General features: G+C 35.3%; 1 protein-coding gene across 2 annotated transcripts; it reads left to right on the top strand.

The window, feature by feature from the left end:
* The first annotated feature begins 12 nt into the window (after nt 1–12).
* Nucleotides 13–20620, top strand: LOC106054326 (N-acetylglucosamine-6-sulfatase-like). 2 transcript variants are annotated; one of them, XM_056043538.1, is made up of 12 exons: nt 13–195; nt 1386–1445; nt 1725–1928; nt 3373–3438; nt 3967–4065; nt 7193–7360; nt 7965–8047; nt 9289–9407; nt 12492–12595; nt 13157–13540; nt 17573–17683; nt 19054–20620. In XM_056043538.1, the coding sequence occupies exons 1-12, from the start codon at nt 67–69 to the stop codon at nt 19222–19224; spliced, it is 1698 nt and encodes a 565-aa protein (XP_055899513.1). In that variant the 5' UTR covers nt 13–66; the 3' UTR covers nt 19225–20620. The 2 variants fall into 2 exon arrangements, with proteins under 2 accessions (XP_055899513.1, XP_055899514.1); XM_056043539.1 differs by lacking the exon at nt 13157–13540 and adding an exon at nt 14642–14845 and having other exon boundaries at nt 17–195.
* Nucleotides 20621–20763: the final 143 nt, after the last annotated feature.

The following is a 20763-nucleotide window of genomic DNA, read 5'->3' as shown; positions in this document are numbered from 1 at the left end:
TACCATTTTATAAAGGTTTTTCTTTTGTTTCAAGTTGGCAGTATAAATAAAATCAAAACAAAAAGAATGGCAACAGTTTTGTTAATGTCGATGTTTGTAATTTTTGCTAATATTGTTGTTGGAGCGATAGCTGTGAAACCACCAAATATAGTTCTCATTTTAACAGACGATCAAGATGTTGCACTATTTGGACAGGTAATAACAAAAGAAAAGAAGATCTAGAATTGTGGTGTCTTTAGGCTAGTTTAGCCGGTGTCAGTGTCAGGTCACTCAGCCTCAGCTCAGGTGTGCCAATGCCACCAATAATTATAATAATAGTAATAATACTATTAGATCTAGATTTTAGATTTTACTGGCAATACTAAGTGATGTCGACTAAGATAGCCTATAGGACTATACTATAGGCCTACATTACAATAATGATACAATGTAAAAATTAAAATTTTAATCAATTTACAAATGATACATAATGATCCATGTTGATATTGACTATTGATACACATGTATATACTATAAGAGTATAAGTATACTATAGTCTATACTAAATAATACTAATACTATATAATAGCTGTATATACATATTTACATACAATCACTGAGACTTGAGACAAATTACATTGAATTTGAAAGTAAAGTAGCAATTATTATACTTTATAAAACGCTGAACCATAATGTCCATAATCTTCAAATGCAAAAACAAAATTTAATAAAATACTCAGAAAGGCACAAAGATAAAGGCACATTCCTCACACTCCTGCTAGGACAAATTTGTACAAATGCCCCTTCTACACTATTGCTATTAGAGCATGGAATGGGTTGCCTGAGCTAGCTAGGAAAACCAGTGACTTGGCAGAATTTAGGTCATTGGTTGATATGCATGACTAAATGAATGACGCGAAGGACGTAATCATCTTCCTTTTTGAAGTGGCATCTGTATACAATAAGATAAGACTGTCAGTCTCAATTAAAAGTGTGACAATAACGTAAAATAGACTGTAGAGAAGACCTAAATGATTAGATCTAGATTAATCTACTTCTGTAGATATCTGACTAGTCACTGAAGTGAGTATACCACAGTAGTGATTAACTCTGTCAGTAAAGTGGTTGCTTGCACTGAATGTACATAAACTCTATATCTACTGATATTTACGTCAGATTGTAAGATGTGTGTTACCTAATTAACCTACTAGACTACATGACATAGTCCTAGGAGAACAGGGTTTTAACTCGGGTCCAACTAGACAACAGACCATACAATCAGGCAGCCACTCAAGGGATCTAATTACGTTCACTGTTCCCAGTCACGCAAAAATGATATGAAATCAGAGTTGATCATTTGCAAATCTATCTTCTATACTGCTTCTAATTGTACTTTTTTTTTTCAGTATCCCATGCCAAAGACAAAGCAGCTTATTGCTGATGCTGGAATGACCTTTACAAACATGGTAAATAAATGTTATTTGTTTTTTGATGGACATATAGTTGTCCTTAAATTTAATTAAAAATAGATGATGCTATAATTTCTTTATTCAAAATGCACAGTAATTAAGATTTATTTAACACACAACATCTAGTTACTTTTATTTTACTTTACAGCCAGTTGGATCTTTTCTTGAAATATTTTGTACCATTGTCATTTGATTTATTTATAGTCTTAAATAATATTTATTCTAAATTTTATATTTCTAATGTTCATCTTGTTATATTTATTTCTTGTGTACTAGTTTGTGTCCAGTCCACTTTGTTGTCCTAGTCGGTCAAGCATTTTGACTGGTCAGTTTGTCCACAATCACATGGTGACCAATAATAGTCAGAGTGGCAACTGCAGCAGTACATCCTGGCAGAGCTCAGCAGAGAAAAAAACATTCCCAGTGTACCTCCAGGCCAATGGCTATAAAACTTTTTTTGCTGGGAAATATCTCAATGAGGTATTGAAAATATTGTTTTTCCATTCCCATGTTACAGTCTTTTTCTTATCTTATCTTATATAATACAGACGTTACTTCAAAAAAGAAGATGATTACATCCTATGCGTCATGCATATTAACCAATGACTTAAATCTTTTTAATTGTATTCAGAATATCATAGATTATAGAGTTAGGGTAGAAAACTTAAATATACTGGGCTTAATATTCATAGTTAATTTTATACTGGGGGCACAGTGGCTGAGTGGTTAAGCACTTGGCTTCCGAATCTGGAGTCCTGGGTTTGAAGACTGGGATTTTGAATTTCTAAATCTTTAGAGCTCCCCTGAGTCCACCCAACTTTAATGAATGCCTGACTGTAGTTGGAGAAAAATAAAGGCGGTTGGTTGTTGTGCTGGCCACATGACACCCTGCTAGTTAACCATTGGCCATAGAAACAGATGACCTTAACATCATCTGCCCCATAGATCACAAGGTCTGAAAGGGAAACTTTTTTTTTTACTTTACTAACTTTAGACTCATCCTTTGGTGACTCACATTGATTTTTTTTTTTTTAGATTTAAATTAATATACTTGTGTAAAGGAATGGGAAAGTAAGATTTCCTTTAATAGTCAACTTGTCATGTGGAGTTGGATTCTAAAATAAAGTGTTACTGGTAAAACAATGCATCAGTATTTGCACTATTTAATATGCCTGACAAGAAGAACTATTGATTGTGTTAAATATTTAGGGCTAAATATTTATAGCTAACTTTAGACTCATCTGTGTAACTTAATAATGCCTGACAAATTGAACTATTGTGTTGAATCAGCTTTTCTTTAAAACATGTCTAAAGAAGCATCAAATGAGTTGATTTGTTTTTTTTAATGAATTGTTTAATATCAAAAGCATTTGGTAAATACTTTTATAATGCATAAAGCAAATACAATTCTATATAACAAGGAATTCAAAGCTTCATTATTACATTACCACTATTACATAAGATCTGAATGAAGAGGTCGTCTCCTTTCCATTAGAACTAAAACAGAAAGATTTAAATACTCCTTCATCCCACCCTCAGTCAGAGTGTTACAAGATCATTTGTCATCATCTAGAAGTTCATAGAAGTCTAATTCATAAAGCGCTGGTTATGAGTGTGTATGTGTTTCGTGTGTGAATTGTTGTTCGTATTTGCATCTATAATCTTATTGTTACAGTAGTTACACTGATGTTGTCCATTGTAGTCAAACTGAATTTCCATTTGATTGGATCAATAAAAATTAACTTATCTTATTATGTAAAGCCATATCGTGCCGTGTAAACACATGTGCTTTGAACCTACATGCAAATCACAGTTATCTTAGAAAACTATCAGCCTTGTAAATGTGAATAATAGTAAAGTTATTGTGTTTTTGTCCAATGTTTTATATATATCCGTTATATCTCGGCGTGCCTTGTGCTTTCAGTATGGTTCACCTCAAGCTGGAGGAGTAGCTCATGTGCCCCCTGGCTGGGATGACTGGAATGGATTGGTCAGTGACATTAAAGCTTTTATTTTATTTTGTAATTAAATATTGCAAGAGTGTAACAACTTCCATTTCCTATATCAATGTCCTTTAGAACAGAGGTTCTCAACCTGTGGGTCGTGACCCCCTTGGGGGTCGATTGACGCGATTTGCCAGGGGTCGTTTAAGACCATCGAAACTATGGATTGTTTTTGTCTATTCTTCTATTTCTGTATGTGTGTGTGTGTGGGGGGGGGGGGGGGGCGGGGTCGCGGCAGAATGGGGGATTCTAAAATGGGTCGCCAAGCTTAAAAGGTTGAGAACTGCTGCTTTAGAATGAACAATTAAAATTTCCTGTTGATTAAAGTTAATACCAACTACTGGTGTTTTCATTTTTTATCCTAACAGATATACATTGTGCTTTTAGAGAAGGGATGGCTGGAGGCATTTGAATATCTAAATTTATTTTTATAGCTTTGACTTGAATAAACATAATTTGACCATGATATTATTTGCATATATGTAAATCAACCTGTGTGTAAATTTTGTTTTAAGGTGGGCAACTCAGTCTACTACAACTACACCCTGTCTGTACAAGGTCAAGCCGAGAGTCATGGAGACAACTATCAGCAGGACTATCTCACTGACGTCATTGTAAGTTTTCATTGAAATCATAGTATGGGATAAACACATTTTTAACCCCCCTTTTGTACATTTTTTAATATAATTCTCACTTTTAGACTTTGTGAACAGTCAATGGGACAAATAAGTGTTCAGTTCATTTTTTCTGTGTTCCATAGTTGTTAACATGTCAAGCCAACGTATAATCAACCTCTTCAACTGGCCAAGTATCCATAAAAGCTTAACGGACTTGCCTCTTTAAATTCTGTATACAAATATTCTTGCATTGTCTAGGATTTGGACTTGAGACTCTCTGCGCTTTACTAAGTGTTCACTGTCTCAGCTGCAGGTCTCATGATCAAGGTAGCTAAACTTAAGACTCTCTGCGCTTTACTAATTGGTCACTGTCTCAGCTGCAGGTCTCATGATCAAGGTAGCTAAACTTAAGACTCTCTGCACTTTACTAATTGGTCACTGTCTCAGCTGCAGGTCTCATGATCAAGGTAGCTAAACTTAAGACTCTCTGCACTTTACTAATTGGTCACTGTCTCAGCTGCAGGTCTCATGATCAAGGTAGCTAAACTTAAGACTCTCTGCGCTTTACTAATTGGTCACTGTCTCAGCTGCAGGTCTCATGATCAAGGTAGCTAAACTTAGACTCTCTGCGCTTTACTAATTGGTCACTGTCTCAGCTGCAGGTCTCATGTTCAAGGTAGCTAAACTTAAGACTCTCTGCACTTTACTAATTGGTCACTGTCTCAGCTGCAGGTCTCATGATCAAGGTAGCTAAACTTAAGACTCTCTGCACTTTACTAATTGGACACTGTCTCAGCTGCAGGTCTCATGGTCAAGGTAGCTAAACTTGATACTCTCTGCACTATACTAATTGGTCACTGTCTCAGCTGCAGGTCTCATGGCCAAGGTAGCTAAACTGAATGAATCAGTAATGCATGTTGTTAATTCAAAAGGTGAAGCTTTGAACTCGACCTGGATGATTCAAATGCTCTTAATGGGTAGACTTAGACTTACTTAGACTTAGGTCCTCCTGCGCCGTTCGGCGCATTGGGTGGCAAGCTGTCTCCATAAAGATCTGTCATTGGCAATGTCTGAAGCCTCCTTCCACCTGGTGCCCACTCTTCTGAGGTCCTCCATGAAGGTGTGTCACCAAGTAATATGAGGACGTCCCTGTTTGCGCTTTCCTCGTATTGGCTTCCATGTTATCGCAACTCTTGGTGTGCGTAATTCATTTTGACATAGAACATGTCCCGCAAACTTCATGCGACGCTCTGTCACAACCTCACTAAGTGTTCGACTCTCAGTTCGGCATAGGATTTCCCTGTTTGAGACCCAATCTGTATAAATGACTCCCAAAATCTGTCTCAGTCATTTTTGTTGAGCCACATTTAGTCTTTTCTCAATTTTGACAGATGACTTCCATGTCTCACATGCATAAGTAGCAGTTAGAATGACGATTGTGTCTTTATGTGTCAAGTTTGCCGTTTCTGTAGTAATAGTGATTTTACAGGGTGGGGGGTCACAAGCGCCACGCCAAACCCTCCTCCTTTCCCACCCGGGCTTGGGACTGGCAGATGGCGGAGTACTTAATGAGTAGTAAAGTATTTAGTTGTGTCACCCAAGGGATGTTTTTGAGGGTACCTCTCTAGATTTTTGTTATTGTGGTGTGGCCCTGTTTAAAAAAACAACAACCTGAAATTCAAATCTTAGTTTTATTTTGAAACCAAGCCCTTGACTACTCCTACCTGAATGTCACCCGACAAAGACGAGTCTTGTTATTTTATCCAGATAGGTTTTGTAACTTACAGCTTCAATAGATGATAGGCATAACGGTAGTGTAGTACTAAACAGGTTACAAACCTCAATCAGGAAAAACTATTGTTGTGTCCGTCAAATTTCGACATCTAAAACTAAATTGCTAACCTTGGTCATCATCTTGATTATAATTGTGCGTTGGCTATTTTTGTCATTTGAAAGTGGAATCGGTGCAGGGTAAAAGCTATTCTTTTTTTTTACAAACCTCAATCAGGAAAAACTATTGTTGTGTCCGTCAAATTTCGACATCTAAAACTAAATTGCTAACCTTGGTCATCATCTTGATTATAATTGTGCGTTGGCTATTTTTGTCATTTGAAAGTGGAATCGGTGCAGGGTAAAAGCTATTCTTTTTTTTTTTTACCCATCATTCATTAGTTATTTAGATCGAAGTAATGGCTCTTGCAGAAAGTTGTCAGCTTCATAAAGGAGGAATAGTCTTTTAAAAACAAAAATGTGTATGTTACTTGTTCGCACTTTAAACTACTTCGAGTGTTTTGTCTTATCCAATAGATTTATTTAAACTCAAGATTGTCTCATGGGATTGTTACTGTTTTTCAGCTCTTACAATTATCATTCTGTAGCTTTCTTTTGGCTTTAAAGGGGGTGCGGTGGCTGAGTGGCTAAGCGCTTGGCTTCTGAACCTGGGGTCCTGGGTTTAATTTTTTGAATTTTTAGGGCACCCCTGAGTCCAACTCTAAAGGGTACCCGCCTTTATTTGGGGAAAGAAAAGGTGGTTGGTCGTTGTGCTGGCCACATGACACCCTGCTCGATAACTGTTGGTCACAGAAACAGATGACCATAACATCATCTGCCCTATAAATAGCAAGTTCTGAAAGGGAATCTTTATTTTTTTTTTTTTTTTTTTTTTTTTTACATTTGGCTTTGAAGACTAGAAGTTTGATCATTTTTATTATTTCATTTCAATTTTTCCAGTGCATCAACACATATTATATTGTTGTTGTTTTAATCATGCCAAGTCTGTTAGTGTTTATATAGTCTCATTTTATATAGTCTCATATCAGTCAATTTAGGATCACTTTTTTGTAACTAAATTTGCAAATAAAACTGACCCACTGCAGCTGCCTATGAGTTTAACACAAAGTTCCTTTTTCATGCTGTTTTCCTTGGATCAATTTCAATGTATCCATCTTAGATTTGTTTATGACATCAGTTAGGAACATTTACATTACCGTACCCTCATAATCAATGACATTATCTTACCCAAGTAATTTTGTGTTAAAAGTTGGCAACTTGTTTTTGTACACTTTTGGTTCATGAACTTAAGAACGTCAATAAAATGTTAACAAATGTTCTCTTTCTTTCACAGCACAGAAAAGCTGTCAACTTTTTAAACTCTGTCAGCAGCAGGAAGCCATTTTTCATGATGTTGTCTACACCAGCGTGCCACCAACCCTTTACTTCTGCTCCTCAATACTTGCAGAATTTCACTGATAGAAGAGCTCCACGTACCAAACATTTCAATATCCACGGGAAGGTTTGTAGCCACACATGTTTAAAAAATGTGCATTGATTTCATTTTAATAATAATGTTCTGCTATCAAGAAGTCTTTTACTTTAACCACATTCTTCACCTTTTCCTGTGTCTGTTTGACCCTTGGGGCACCATTCCACATTCTAGTTATTACATCATCATCTCATCACATTTCACCCCTTGATTTTTGTCTTATGGCTGCTGTGTTTTGCATAATCAAATCCCTCCATTTTTCCGGGTCAGCGATTATTCTTAACAGGATATCAAGAGAGAGGTCAGTCCATTCTTTTATGTTATTCAGCCAGCTTGTCTTCGGACGACCCTTTCTTCATGCTCCCGCCACTGTACCTTGAAGAATGACTTTTGATAATGAGTCATGTTGTACAATGTGACCAAACTAGTTCAGCTTTCTTCTCTTCACAATATTGCAAAAACTCTCCCTTTGCCAGCCAGAGTGCTGACTTCTAAAAGTACAAACTCGTTTGTCTTCTTTTTCTGGTATCTGACATACAGAATATTTTAATATTTTATTATTATAGAACAGTTTAAAACAGATCAATGTGTATGTTCTCAAAAGTTTATTATTTCCATTTGGATTATTCCTCAGGATAAACACTGGCTTGTAGAAAAGACTATAACCCCCATGCCCAATGACACAATTGAACTGATTGATGATTTCTTCAGAAATAGGTGTTTAGATTTTTTTTTTTTCACTTCTTTTTTTTATTTTAATCGTTTATAGAAATTTTAAAGAGTTTTGTTTTTCATATTTGTTTTAAAATGATTGTTTTACAATCACCTCCATTTTGATTTATAGTAAAGTTTTCTATCTTTTCTGGATTTCTACTTGATGGATTAACTCTTTCTCTCCTAATTGACGATACCATCGTTTATTTGACCTCATTAAATTTAATTAATTTTTCATTTATATAAACTTTACGTTGTTTTATATAATAAAAAGCATGTATTACCCTATAATTCTAGACCAAATAAAACATTTTCTGATAACAAACTAAAACGTTATAGAAGCTTTATCCTAACAGTGGAGTGAAATACAATTGAGCAAAATGAATAATTCTGTCTGAAGTGGAAAATAATTACGAAAGAAAGAGTTAAATTAATCTATTTTGTAAACAGGAAACTCTGTTGTTTTTTAACCTTATACAAGGATCTCTGACATACAGTTTGATATTAGGTCATCAGGTTTAACTTCTGGAAAAACTAAGTATATTTACCACCCGTGACCATTGTAAATGGGTGCGATAAATTGTCCATTTGTGTTAATAGCCTTTTACTTGTTGGACTCTTGTGAAGTGGAATATGGGAGATTAAAGTGGGAACACATATGCTGAAAACTTAAGTTTTAAAAATATGGCGCAACAGTTAATAATGTTTTTAATGCACCATTCTGTTATATTTTCTCTTGTAGTAGTTAAGCAGTTACCATCCTGCTTCTTTGTTAACTCGCTCTCAGTATATTCTCAAATACCAATTCTAGTCAATAGTCTCCTTTAATTTAAGTGGATACAGAGATTATAAAGATCCCTTTACAGATTACCTTGTTAGAGCTTTTGCCAATGGAAGCAAAAGAAGCCAGAATATGTATAAAATTTAACTGAAGTTCCACTTTCAGACTTTGTCATCTATAAGGGAGATGATGTGAAAGTCACCTGTTTCTATGTCCATTGGTTAACAAGGATGTCATGTGGCCAGCATAACAGCCAACTTCCTTTCTTTTCCCCAACTAAAGTCAGGTACCCATTTAGTTATAGGTGGACTCAGGGGCATCATAAAAACCCAAAATTTAGAATTCTTATCTTCACAGAGATTCAATCCCAAGGCTTGCCAGTTTGTAAGCCAAGCGCTTTACCATTCAGCTACAATGCCCCCAGAATATGTATATGCAATTATTCCTACTGTTTTTATTTCAGGTGGAGAACTCTTCTGTCTGTGGATGACATGGTGGAGGGAGTCGTGAATAAACTAAAGGCTATAGGAGAACTCAATAACACATACATTTTCTTCACGTCTGACAATGGATATCATTTAGGTCAGTCAAACTGGCGATAGCTTACTGAATGAAAGCAAATGGTGTTCTTAACTTCCTTTTGTAAGGCATATCTTTCATACTATAGTCTGTCATTTCCACATATATATATATATATATATATATATATATATATATATATATATATATATATATATATATATATATATATATATATATACATATTTATACTATTTGAGAGGCGTGCCATTGTAAGCATTTTACAGACCAATCTACAGACCAAACACTATCATAAATGAAAAACGAACATTCTTCTAGATACAGTAGCGATCATGCACAGATAATGGAGATTACTGGGCCACTTACTCAGGATGAGAAAAAGACTTAAGACAGCTTTACAAGATGGACAACTTTAAGTACAAGAAAGAAATGGAGGCCAAATGAACTAGGAAGATCATTCAAGGGAGAGAAGAGGTGGGGGAGCCTAACATTTCAACATACAGAATGAAATGGCGTTTACCTGAGACCATAAATGATGCAAGTGCATGATAATGAATTGTTTTTATTATTTAAGGTGAACCTGAGTGTTATTGTCATGAGGCATTTACCACAAATGTTTAAAATAAATAAATCTTATCAATGCCATTATTACTTGAAATTAGTTTTGGATCATTTCGAAAATGCAAAAAAAAAAAAAAAAAACAATGTTCCAATGGCACGCATCTCAAATAGCTTCTCACAACCAGTCCAACTCCTGGACTTCACGCGTGGTTCAGACACTGAGCCCAGCAGAACTGTTATCACTAACAGAAGAAGAGGCTAAGGCAAGCAACTGGTGCCTAAACCAGTAAGCTTCAGGCAGGAGGGGCCTATCTAGGAGAAGGAAAACTCTGAATCCAAACCTCCGCTGCCTTGCGGCTATACCCGGACACGGTAAAGGCTTCGGTAGACAACCCAGAGGAAAAAGCAGGAGATGGAGACCCTTAGGCAGGTTGCTGCACACTGTGCTACAGCCTGGAAGAGCCTGCGGTGCTACTGATCCCAAACTGTATCGGATATTCAACTCATCAGCTGCGATGAGAGGGAAACTGCTGTGTGGGCGACATCGTTCCGACCATAGACAATGCCCATGCTTTCATCTCGCTTGTTCAAGATGAACCATAGGCTTTCTACAACTAAAGGAGGCCAATATATATATTTATTTATTTATTTATATATATATTATTCATTGATTTATTTCATTTCATAGCAAATATTTGGTTACATGTAAATTTTGATCTATAGGAAAGGCCCATCAGCGAAATGGCATATAAAGCGAACACCTCCCCGTAATTTTTAACCATTCTTATTTATTTCAAAAGTAACTGCAGAACTAATAGAATGGTATAACAAAGACTCCATTTTTCTACATTTCCCACATATTCACTTTCGTTTTCCCTCATAAAATAAAGCATAGCTGAAGGTCAAAGTTGACATGTATGGAAATTTCATTCTCAAAACGTTTCCGGATAAACGAGAATAGGTCCGAACTTAAGGCGATTTTAAAGCACCAATGGACATCGGCCGAAAAAAAATTGCATATTGTACTTCTAAATAGATGTGGAAATAGTTAGCTATAATAGCTAAGGCTATTAATTCCGTTGAAAAATATATATTATGGGGTGTTCGCTCAAAATTACCTTTTTAACTGAAAACCTATTCAGCGAAAGCCCCTATAATAAGCTTAAAAGGCCATTTAATGATAATTTAGTGACTGATTTAATCTGTTTTTCTTTTTGTCTTATCTATTGTTATTGTTTGTAAACTGAAATATTAAAATAATAGGCATACTTTTAACCTTAACCCATGTCTTCAATTTCGAAGATTAAGGATGAGTGCATCACTACGTGTTTCACATGACTACGCCCAGTTACGACCAGCATATTTTCCCGCATTTTCTTTCCGTCTAAAATGTTTGACTCGCAGCTCTCCAACAGTCTCTCAGAGGTCATATGCTGGCAGTTACTTTCCTCTGTGCCAGTGAGGGTGAAGGGGGGGGGGGGCATGAGGGGGAACTCTGTTTTGCCTTTTTTTAACTAGCTGGTTAACCTCTTGATTAATTATATTAATATGTGTATAAATGTTTAAAAGAAGTGCAGAATTCATTTTCATAGGGTTCCCCCACCATTCTGAGATTAGGATTTCGGGAGATTTCCAAGAGTTTTCCAGGAGAAAATATTCAATTTCAGGATGGGAAAAAACGCGAACTATATATTTAGTAATAAATATAAGAATTACCATATACTATACATGTATAAAATTACAAGATCTCTCCTGAGCCTTTCGTCTCCATGCCCGAAACCCAAGCTGTTGTAGATCTGTCTCCGTACATCATCAATCCATCGCATTCGGGATCTGCCTTTGGGTCAATCAGCGTGTGTGAGGGGGGGAGGGGGGAGATCGAGCTGATGGTGATTAAGTGCACTGAACATAAGTTCTTAAAAAAAAAATAGTTGCAGTAACGAGAGTTTATGAAATGGAGAGTAGTACGACGTGGACTAGCCTATAGGAAGGTGGCGATATAGAATTTTGTAGTTTCTTTCTTTCTTTAAAAAAAATAATTGATCGCAAGTTTCGTAGGCTATATATAGACATCAGTTACAAGCATAGAAAGATGTGGAGCACAAGAAAAGTGAAAAAAATTTTAGGCCTATTGCCACAAGGAGAACAATAGTTATACTGCTTCATGGAAGAAGTTAGATGATAGAACTAATTGAAGCATAATTTCCTATATTTTAACATGCTATTTCGCTATTTTTTACGGCCTTTCGCTCATTATGACTCCCGCGAAAATTGTGTTCGCTGATTAGGTCAGACCCCTACCGCAAGTTCACTTGAATTATAAAATTAATAGCTGATATGGAAAAAAGAGTCAAATTTAGTTTCATCGCCCAATAGCTGAGGAGTCCGCAGATGTTTCATTTTTTAAATTAGTTTAACCATTGCGGAGTTATAAATTCTAAACTAAAAACTGGCACAAAAGCGTTCGCTGTTGGTCCTTTCCCATACTTGTTAAAATGATTCTATGACTTAGTGAGTATTTAATATCTGTATGCATAGACTTTCACTTTTTACTTCTTTATATAGGTCAGTTCTCACTGCCCTATGACAAGAGACAGTTTTACGACTTTGACATTCAAGTGCCTCTGATGGTGAGAGGTCCAGGTGTGAAGACCAACTCCACTTGCCAGGTAGGTTGCATTAAGATTGATAGGAATAATTAGTATGTTCTTAGACATATAGAGAAAAGACATTATATTTGCCTATTAGATATGAATTAAATATATGGACTAGATATAGAAGAGATTCTGTTCAAAGGTTAAACTAAGATTAATTAATAATCTTGAAAAATTAAAGTGAAAAGTGAAAGCTTTTCATGCTTTCATTTTTAGAAAAAAAAAAGGCTATTCATACCTATATTTAAGTCACTAGCAGGAGCTACAAACTTGGAATATGCAAGAAAAGAAAATTTATTTAATGTTTGTCTATAAATTTTATTTCAACTAATTCTACAGCTAACGTTACTCTGCGCAAACCATAATGTTTGCATTTGTTTGGGGGACACATAGTTTTTATTATGTTTTAAAAGGTGGAAAATCTAGGGACAATTTATTATTATTTTCTTTTAGCTAAAGATGGGTTGTGGTCCCTTTTAAAATTAATGTCCTCTGTCTGATAAATAATTTTTAATAGTACTACAACTAGTTGTCGTTTGTTTTGTTTATTTCTATGAGCTCAACATTTTGTTTAAGGAACTAGTTATGTCTGTAGATCTAGCACCAACATTTCTCAACATTGGAAAGATAGGACAGTCCACACTTGACAACTTTGATGGCATGACGTTTCTTAACTTACTGACAACCAGTCATTTTCCTTATTCGGACGTAAAAGAAATCAAGTCAACGTCAAACAATAGTAGTCCTGATGTTACAGATTCTTACTTCATAGATGATCAGGGATTTGTCAAAGAGTGCTCATCTTGGGACGCAGCCAGAGCTTTGTGTGTCTCCTGGCATGCGGCAAAGAGAACAGTTAGACATACTATTGGTTTCAGAGAAAGTGTTCTTATAGAGTATTTTGGAGAACATGTAAATGATATCCCAGGATGCCCAAGTTATGAGAACCAAGGGCTATCAGTGAGTGTGGACTTAAAAGCCAAATGTATCTCTGCTTGCTTATTTTCTTTTCCATTATCTTGCTGGCATTAAAACCCAACCCATTGCAACCACCTTTGCTTTGAAACAAAAATTCAATAAATACTTTTTTTGGCTTTTATAACCTTGATTTATTTATCACATTATGCAACTAATGAAGTTTCTTGTTTAGAAGGAAATATTACAATTTTTTAAATCCCGGTTTTCAAGTCAATTTCTTTTTTTAATGTAATTTTAATATTTTCTTACATGCAAAGCATTTCAAAGCGCAAATGATTTCACATCTAGTCTTAAATTGAAATTTGTCTCAACACTTTCATTTGGAAGCCAAGGGAATTTCACACTCGTTCCTTTAAAATCAAATCGGAAAAAAAAGGAGCTAATAAGGTGTGAAGAAAATTGGTTAAAGTAGAGGTCTCCTGATTGTGATTGGGTTAGCAAGTGGTCAGGTTCTTATGATTCCAATACATCTTGAGTAAGTGATGAACCAAGGCTTTTTCAGTAAGCAATAGTCTTAATATCACAACATCACAAACAAAGAGATTAGTGACAGGGTTACTACAGCGATTGGACCCCATGATGACCTGTTAACTATCGTAAAAAAAAAAAGGCAAGCTAAAAATCGATGGCCATATTACATGCTCTTCGAGGTTAGCAAAGATCTTCCTTCACGGAACAGTACCAGGAAAAAGAAGAAGAGGCAGACAGAAAAAGCTATGGGAAGACAACATACAAGAATTGACGGGCCTGCCTTTTAAAAAGGTTAAATCTAAGGCAAAAGACAGAGAGGAATGGAGAAAGATGGTTTACAAATCTTGCATGGTCCCTCAATGGTCCAACAGACTAAGGGATAGGTAAAGGTAAAAGCTGGTCTCAATACTGCTTCAATAAGTGATGCCCTTATTGCAAGACCAAAATCTTGAATCGTGGAAATTTGTATTTTACCAATTACCACTAAATGTCAAAGATTATTAAAAAATGATTTATATTTTTTTTAACAAATTCGCTTTTGCTTACACAACTTTTATACATACATTTTTTTTAAACTGCTGCTTTGCTTGCTTTTTCTACCTCTTTCAACAGGAGAGTGTTATGAGTGTTGACCTGGCACCCACCATCCTTGACCTTGCCAACTTGCCCCCTCCCTCAGTGTTTGATGGGTCGACCTTTAAGCCCATCCTCCATGGCCAGCCCCACACTTATCGAGCCACTGTACTGGTGGAGTATCATGGAGAACAGGTTGACCTGATCAACAACTGCCCCAAATACAATGGCCAGGGTCTTGCAGTAAGTTTCCCTCTGCCACTCTTGAAATGTTTATAGATTTTAATTGGTCACTTCTGCTGAGCCAGCAACGGTCTAGACATTTTAAAAATATATTTCAGCAGTCAGTATATTTGTAAAAATGATAAACACTAAAAGGGTAATCATTGTATGGGTTTTTAAAGTGTTTTTTTTTTTTATGTTCAAAATAATTAATAATTGCAATAAAATATTTTCTAATGTTTTAAAATGAATTAAATTGTAACTTGGAAAAGCAAAATTAACCCTTTTTATAAATATTTTATATGTATTTTTTATCACATTAACAAAAAAAAAATATATAAATAACTCAAATTGATTATATTCCAGCATTAACCTTTTAAAAATAAAAAATTCACACAAAGAAAACTTGCTTTGATGAAAATAATATATACTTTATTTCTGAAATGTCTATAGAACCAATACTTATTTTAATAGAACCTTTCTGTATTATTATTCTTGAAAATTATTTTCAAATTAATTATAAAACTTTCTATGTTGTCTATGCTGACCAGCAAAACATGTTTCACGAAGATCATATTGTATTTTTAGACTCCTCATGACAAGAGAATAACTTCCCCTGTCCTTATGATGTTAAACCTTTGATATACATAAATGCTTCAAAAAGAATTGAATTAAACATTGCATAAAGTCACCTCATTGCATGATGCTATACATTGCTCGACACCCAACTGAAATGTTAATAATGATCTATAATCATACCCATTTTTATCACTATAACATGTATGTTAATACAAATCTCATTATTATCCTTCAAAAAAGAAAATAATTACTTTGCTAAACCAATTATTCTAGCCTAGATCTGTTTACATAATTTTTCCAGTTAATAAAATTGCTTTAAGTAATCATATTTTCACTAATCATCATCTACACTTCTATTTCATTCATAGTCTTTTTGTAAACGATTAACTTTGTGTGTGTGTGTTTTGTCTTAATTTGTGTATGTGACTTTGTTTCACGATTGTTTTTTCTTTTTGTCAGTATTTGCTTTAAATCACCAAATTATTTAAATTCTCATCAATTAAATAACTACCAGTACTTAGGAACTTTGAATTACATTTTAGGAATTCGTAGCATTTAATAAAAGTTTAGTTCACTCTCTGTTCATTGCTCTGCTTCCCTTTTCATTCTTTGTTTTTAAGCTTTTAATTTTTTTTAAAACCCACACAAAGCAGTTGTTTAGTTACCAGTATTTAAAAGCTTATACCTGTACTCATTTAGCGGTTGTTTTATTTTTCTATTGTTAAATGCATTAACACAGTGGTGCCCAAACAAAGGCCCAGAGTCTGCATCTGGTCTGTGACACATTGCAATCAGGCCCTTCTAAACTTCTACCCACAGTGTCTCCCCAAAACAGAGCTCCACAGTCACATGAACAAAGTGTTCTATCAGGCCCTTCTAAACTTCTACCCATAGTGTATCCCCAAAACAGAGCTCCACAGTCTATCAGGCCCTTCTAAACTTCTACCCACAGTGTCTCCCCAAAACAGAGCTCCACAGTCACATGAACAAAGTGTTCTATCAGGCCCTTCTAAACTTCTACCCATAGTGTATCCCCAAAACAGAGCTCCACAGTCTATCAGGCCCTTCTAAACTTCTACCCACAGTGTCTCCCCAAAACAGAGCTCCACAGTCACATGAACAAAGTGTTCTATCAGGCCCTTCTAAACTTCTACCCATAGTGTATCCCCAAAACAGAGCTCCACAGTCTATCAGGCCCTTCTAAACTTCTACCCACAGTGTCTCCCCAAAACAGAGCTCCACAGTCACATGAACAAAGTGTCCTAGGAGTTGAACCACAGTCGTTATGAGGCCTGCATGGGCATAAAGAAGCCACAGTGGATTGGTTCCATTAGATTTGGTGATTTCATGCATTAAAAAATAAAGTAAAGTTACCCTTGTGGTCTATAGGGCCGATGATGTTAAGGTCATCTGATTCTGTAGCCTACGGTTAACGAGGGTGTCATGCGGCCAGCACAATGAACAACCGCCTTTACTTTTCCCCAACTAATATCAGGTACCCATTAGAGCTGGGTGGGCTCAGAAGCACTCGAAATTAAAATTCCAGTCTTGACCAGGATTCGAACCCTGGACCCCGGTTAGGAAGTCAAGCGCTTTACCGCTCAGCCACCGCGCCTCCTATTTCATGCATTAACCCATGATATATGTTTTGGAAATTTATATAGCTTCCAGGCTGAAAACTGTTTTAGGCATCACTGAGTTAACATTCTGTGAAATATATAAGTCTCTTGATTCATAGTTTCTTTCATATCCTTACACTGTTGCTAGGAGACAGTTATATTATGTCAGCTCTTTAATTTTTGGACCTTTTTTTTTTGCTCACCCCTGACATATTCATTTTCATACATTGAGCCCTTTGAGATAGCAATGTATTGACATCAATCAATCCGATTATTATTTTATTCAAACAATTTTTACGTTAATGAGAATCAAAGTAACAACTTTCTGTATAAATGTAAGAAAAGAAAAATTAACTTTGAAGTATTTTCCTATCAAAATAATTTATATGACAAACTAAAATGTCTTGTGATGATACTTATGTTGAAATTAGCTCTAGACTAGTAATACAGTCTCAATTCTGATTTGTTTTGCATTTAAATGAAAAAAAAGTGATATCAAAGTAACTTTTAATTTAATTATGAGTAATCCATATATTTGTCTGTCTTTCAGCAATGTGACACCCACTGTGTATGTCGAGACAGCTGGAACAACACGTATGGCTGCATTCGTTACGAGACACAGCAAAACAGCTACAAGTATTGTGCCTTACAAGATACAGATGTAATTATAGTATATTTTGTTTTTGTTTTATTTAAAATACGTATTTTATAGTTCAAATAAAGGATTTTGTTATCTAGAAATAGATACATTGATACAAAAAACATATTCTTTAAAGGGAAATAAAATATTGTGCTTTATCATTTAGCATTTGGCAATACCTTTTGGAGTTGAGGCTATTAGCATTTGAATAATTTCATTTTGAGTTGAGGCTATTAGCATTTGGGGGTGAGGCTATTTCAAGCATAAGTTTCAGTCTCTTGTTAAAGTTCCCTGTCTGTTTTACTTCTAGTGGCTTTTTATTTGCAGTCTCCTAGGGTAGATAGTTGAAAGATAGAACCATACCTTTTTGCTAATTTGCTGCTTCAAAGAATAATTTCTGTGCAGGTCAATCCCAAAATTATTGATTGAAATTCCCAAATCAAATGTGAGCACCTGATTGTTGAATATTTAGGAAACACCCTGTTCTGTATGGAAGCAGGGTGGCTGAACAGTAATGCACTTTGCATTTGAACCAGGGATCCCGGTTAGAATCCTGGTGAAGTCAGGGATTTTTAATTTCAGGATCCTCGTGCATTTCTAAGTCCACCCAGCTCAAATGGGTACCAGACATTAGTTGGGGGAAAGTAAAGGCGTTTAACAGTGGGCCACAGAAACAGATGTCCTTTACATCATCTGCCCCATAGATCTCAAGATCTGAGAGGGGGAACTTTACTTTTTTCTTTCTGTTCCCTATGGTATAGTAAACACTGGTGAACCAGAAGTGTAATCCTCTTGATCTACAGAGATAGCTATTTGATGACTGGAAGTTTGTTTGGTTAAATTTAATATTCTCATAATCTGTTGGTTTAAAAAATAGCTAAACACTAAGAAATGAACGCTGGAGGTACCGTGGCGGAGTGGTTAAGTGCTTGGCTTCAGAAAGGGGTCCCAGATTAGAATCCTTATGAAAACTGGAATCTTTAATTTGGGATCCTTAGGGTGCCTCTGAGTCCAGCCAGCTCTAGTGGGTACCTGAGATAAGTTGGAAAAAAGTAAAGGCAGTTTTTCATTGTGCTGGCCATATGACATTCTCATTAACCATGAGCCACAGAAACATAAACTTAACATCATCTGCCCCATAGGTTGCAACCATAGGTTGCAAGGTCTGAAAGGGGGACTTTGTTAAAAAAATGAAGTCTATAACCTAAAATGGTTCATTCAATCAATAATAACTTTTAATATTATTAGTATTAATTCTTTCTCTCCTAACTGACGTACTAGCGTTGATTCCACCAGAATGTGGTAAATAATTACGAAGAGAAAGAGTTAACACATTTCAGAACTTTGTGGAGGTCTATGACCTAAACATTATTTGTATGAACACATTTCAGAATTTTGTGGAGGTCTATGACCTACGGGCAGATCCCTATGAATTAATCAACATTGCCAAGACTGCCTCCCCTGACCTACTGACCAAGTTAAGTCAAGATCTTGCTGACCTTTCTATGTGTGCTGGTGAGACCTGTCACAAGAAGAGTTCCAGTTCTTTCAACATCAACTAATTCTCTCCATTAACATTGGTAATATCTCATTCCACAGACTGGGACATAGGTCCAACTGCTATGTTCAATATCTTGTGTATATAAACCTGTTTGCATTTAATTTTTGACACAGTTGTTATGTAATATTTATTGATGTTACACTATGACATCTGCGCCCCTCCCCCCATCTCACCATTATTTTTATCGCACCAAAATCAAAAGTTGAGTTAGTAAAATTTAAAGAAACAAAACTGTATCCTTTTTTTTTTATGTGTAAGCATTTGCGTGATGTAATTATAATTTCTCATCTAGGTTGCTATGATAATTGGTAATATTATGGCAAATGTAGGTTTTATATTAAAAATTAATAAAACAATGTCATACTGCAATAATGTTAATGTTATTACTGTATGGTAGCACACTTGGGCTTCTACTGACTTTACTTTACTAGAATAACATTGGAACATAACAATTGCCTATATTGATAGCCTTTAGGGAGTCTTTGATAAGGAAAAAAAAATATGATGGAAATCTAGACTTGCCAGTGATAACGATTGACAGCTACCCTGGTACATCTAATCTTACTCCCAACATGAACTAAATAAATGGACAGTTTTCTTTTTTTCCTTTTTAAAGATTCTGCAGCTATCAGACAATTAAATACATGTTAAGCTTTTTGAGTAGAACATTTGTCATTTGATCCTGTAGTCCAGTGCTTTTTACTTGGTAAACAAGAGAAATGCATCTTAAGAAAGTTGGCCTTATTGACAGTCTGTTTGTGATAATGCTGGGTACCTGAGATACTTAGAACTATTTTCTTTTAAATTTTTTGTTTTGTTAATGTGATTTCTCATATTTTATATATGGCAAGCAAGCCTGTAATTATTAAAACTTAGATTTAACTAGGCAATGGTCACATTAATCAAGGCTATAATATTTGCTTTGATAAAAAATGAAAACATACTCAAAAGTGATAACTAAGAATCATATCTAAAATATTTACTTACAATATTCTACAGTGAAATTTAAATTCACTTCAGAAACTGCTTTTCCACTGTCTTCCTTCTTGCAATTTAAATGTGATAGTTCTTGCTGTGCATACATTTTTTATAGGATTGTTTTTATGTTGTTTTTTTTTATATTATTTCCAGAACAAACTCCATATTAGAAAAAAAAACAGTTGGGGAAAAAATATAGACAGCAAAATTAAGAAGTCAGATCTTTCTATGTTCTTTGAGTTACTTATCTTCATATTTGTGTCCACTATGAATTTCTATCCCAAGGGATTATAAACAATAAGCAAATTGAACCATCAAATTCTGAATGTCCACTCTGTTTATGAGCCATGAAATATTAGATGACTATTGCCACACATCCTAGCATGCCTGAATGTCCACTCTATTTATGAGCCATGAAATATTAGATGACTATTGCCAGACATCCTAGCATGCCTGAATGTCCACTCTATTTATGAGCCATGAAATATTAGATGACTATTGCCAGACATCCTAGCATGCCTGAATGTCCACTCTGTTTATGAGCCATGAAATAGTGCTAGAT

This window comes from Biomphalaria glabrata, chromosome 10 (genome assembly GCF_947242115.1).
Source record: "Biomphalaria glabrata chromosome 10, xgBioGlab47.1, whole genome shotgun sequence".
NCBI classification, from domain to species: domain Eukaryota; kingdom Metazoa; phylum Mollusca; class Gastropoda; family Planorbidae; genus Biomphalaria; species Biomphalaria glabrata.
Note: the sequence above shows the minus strand (reverse complement) of the source record. Positions and strands in the feature narration are given on the sequence as shown.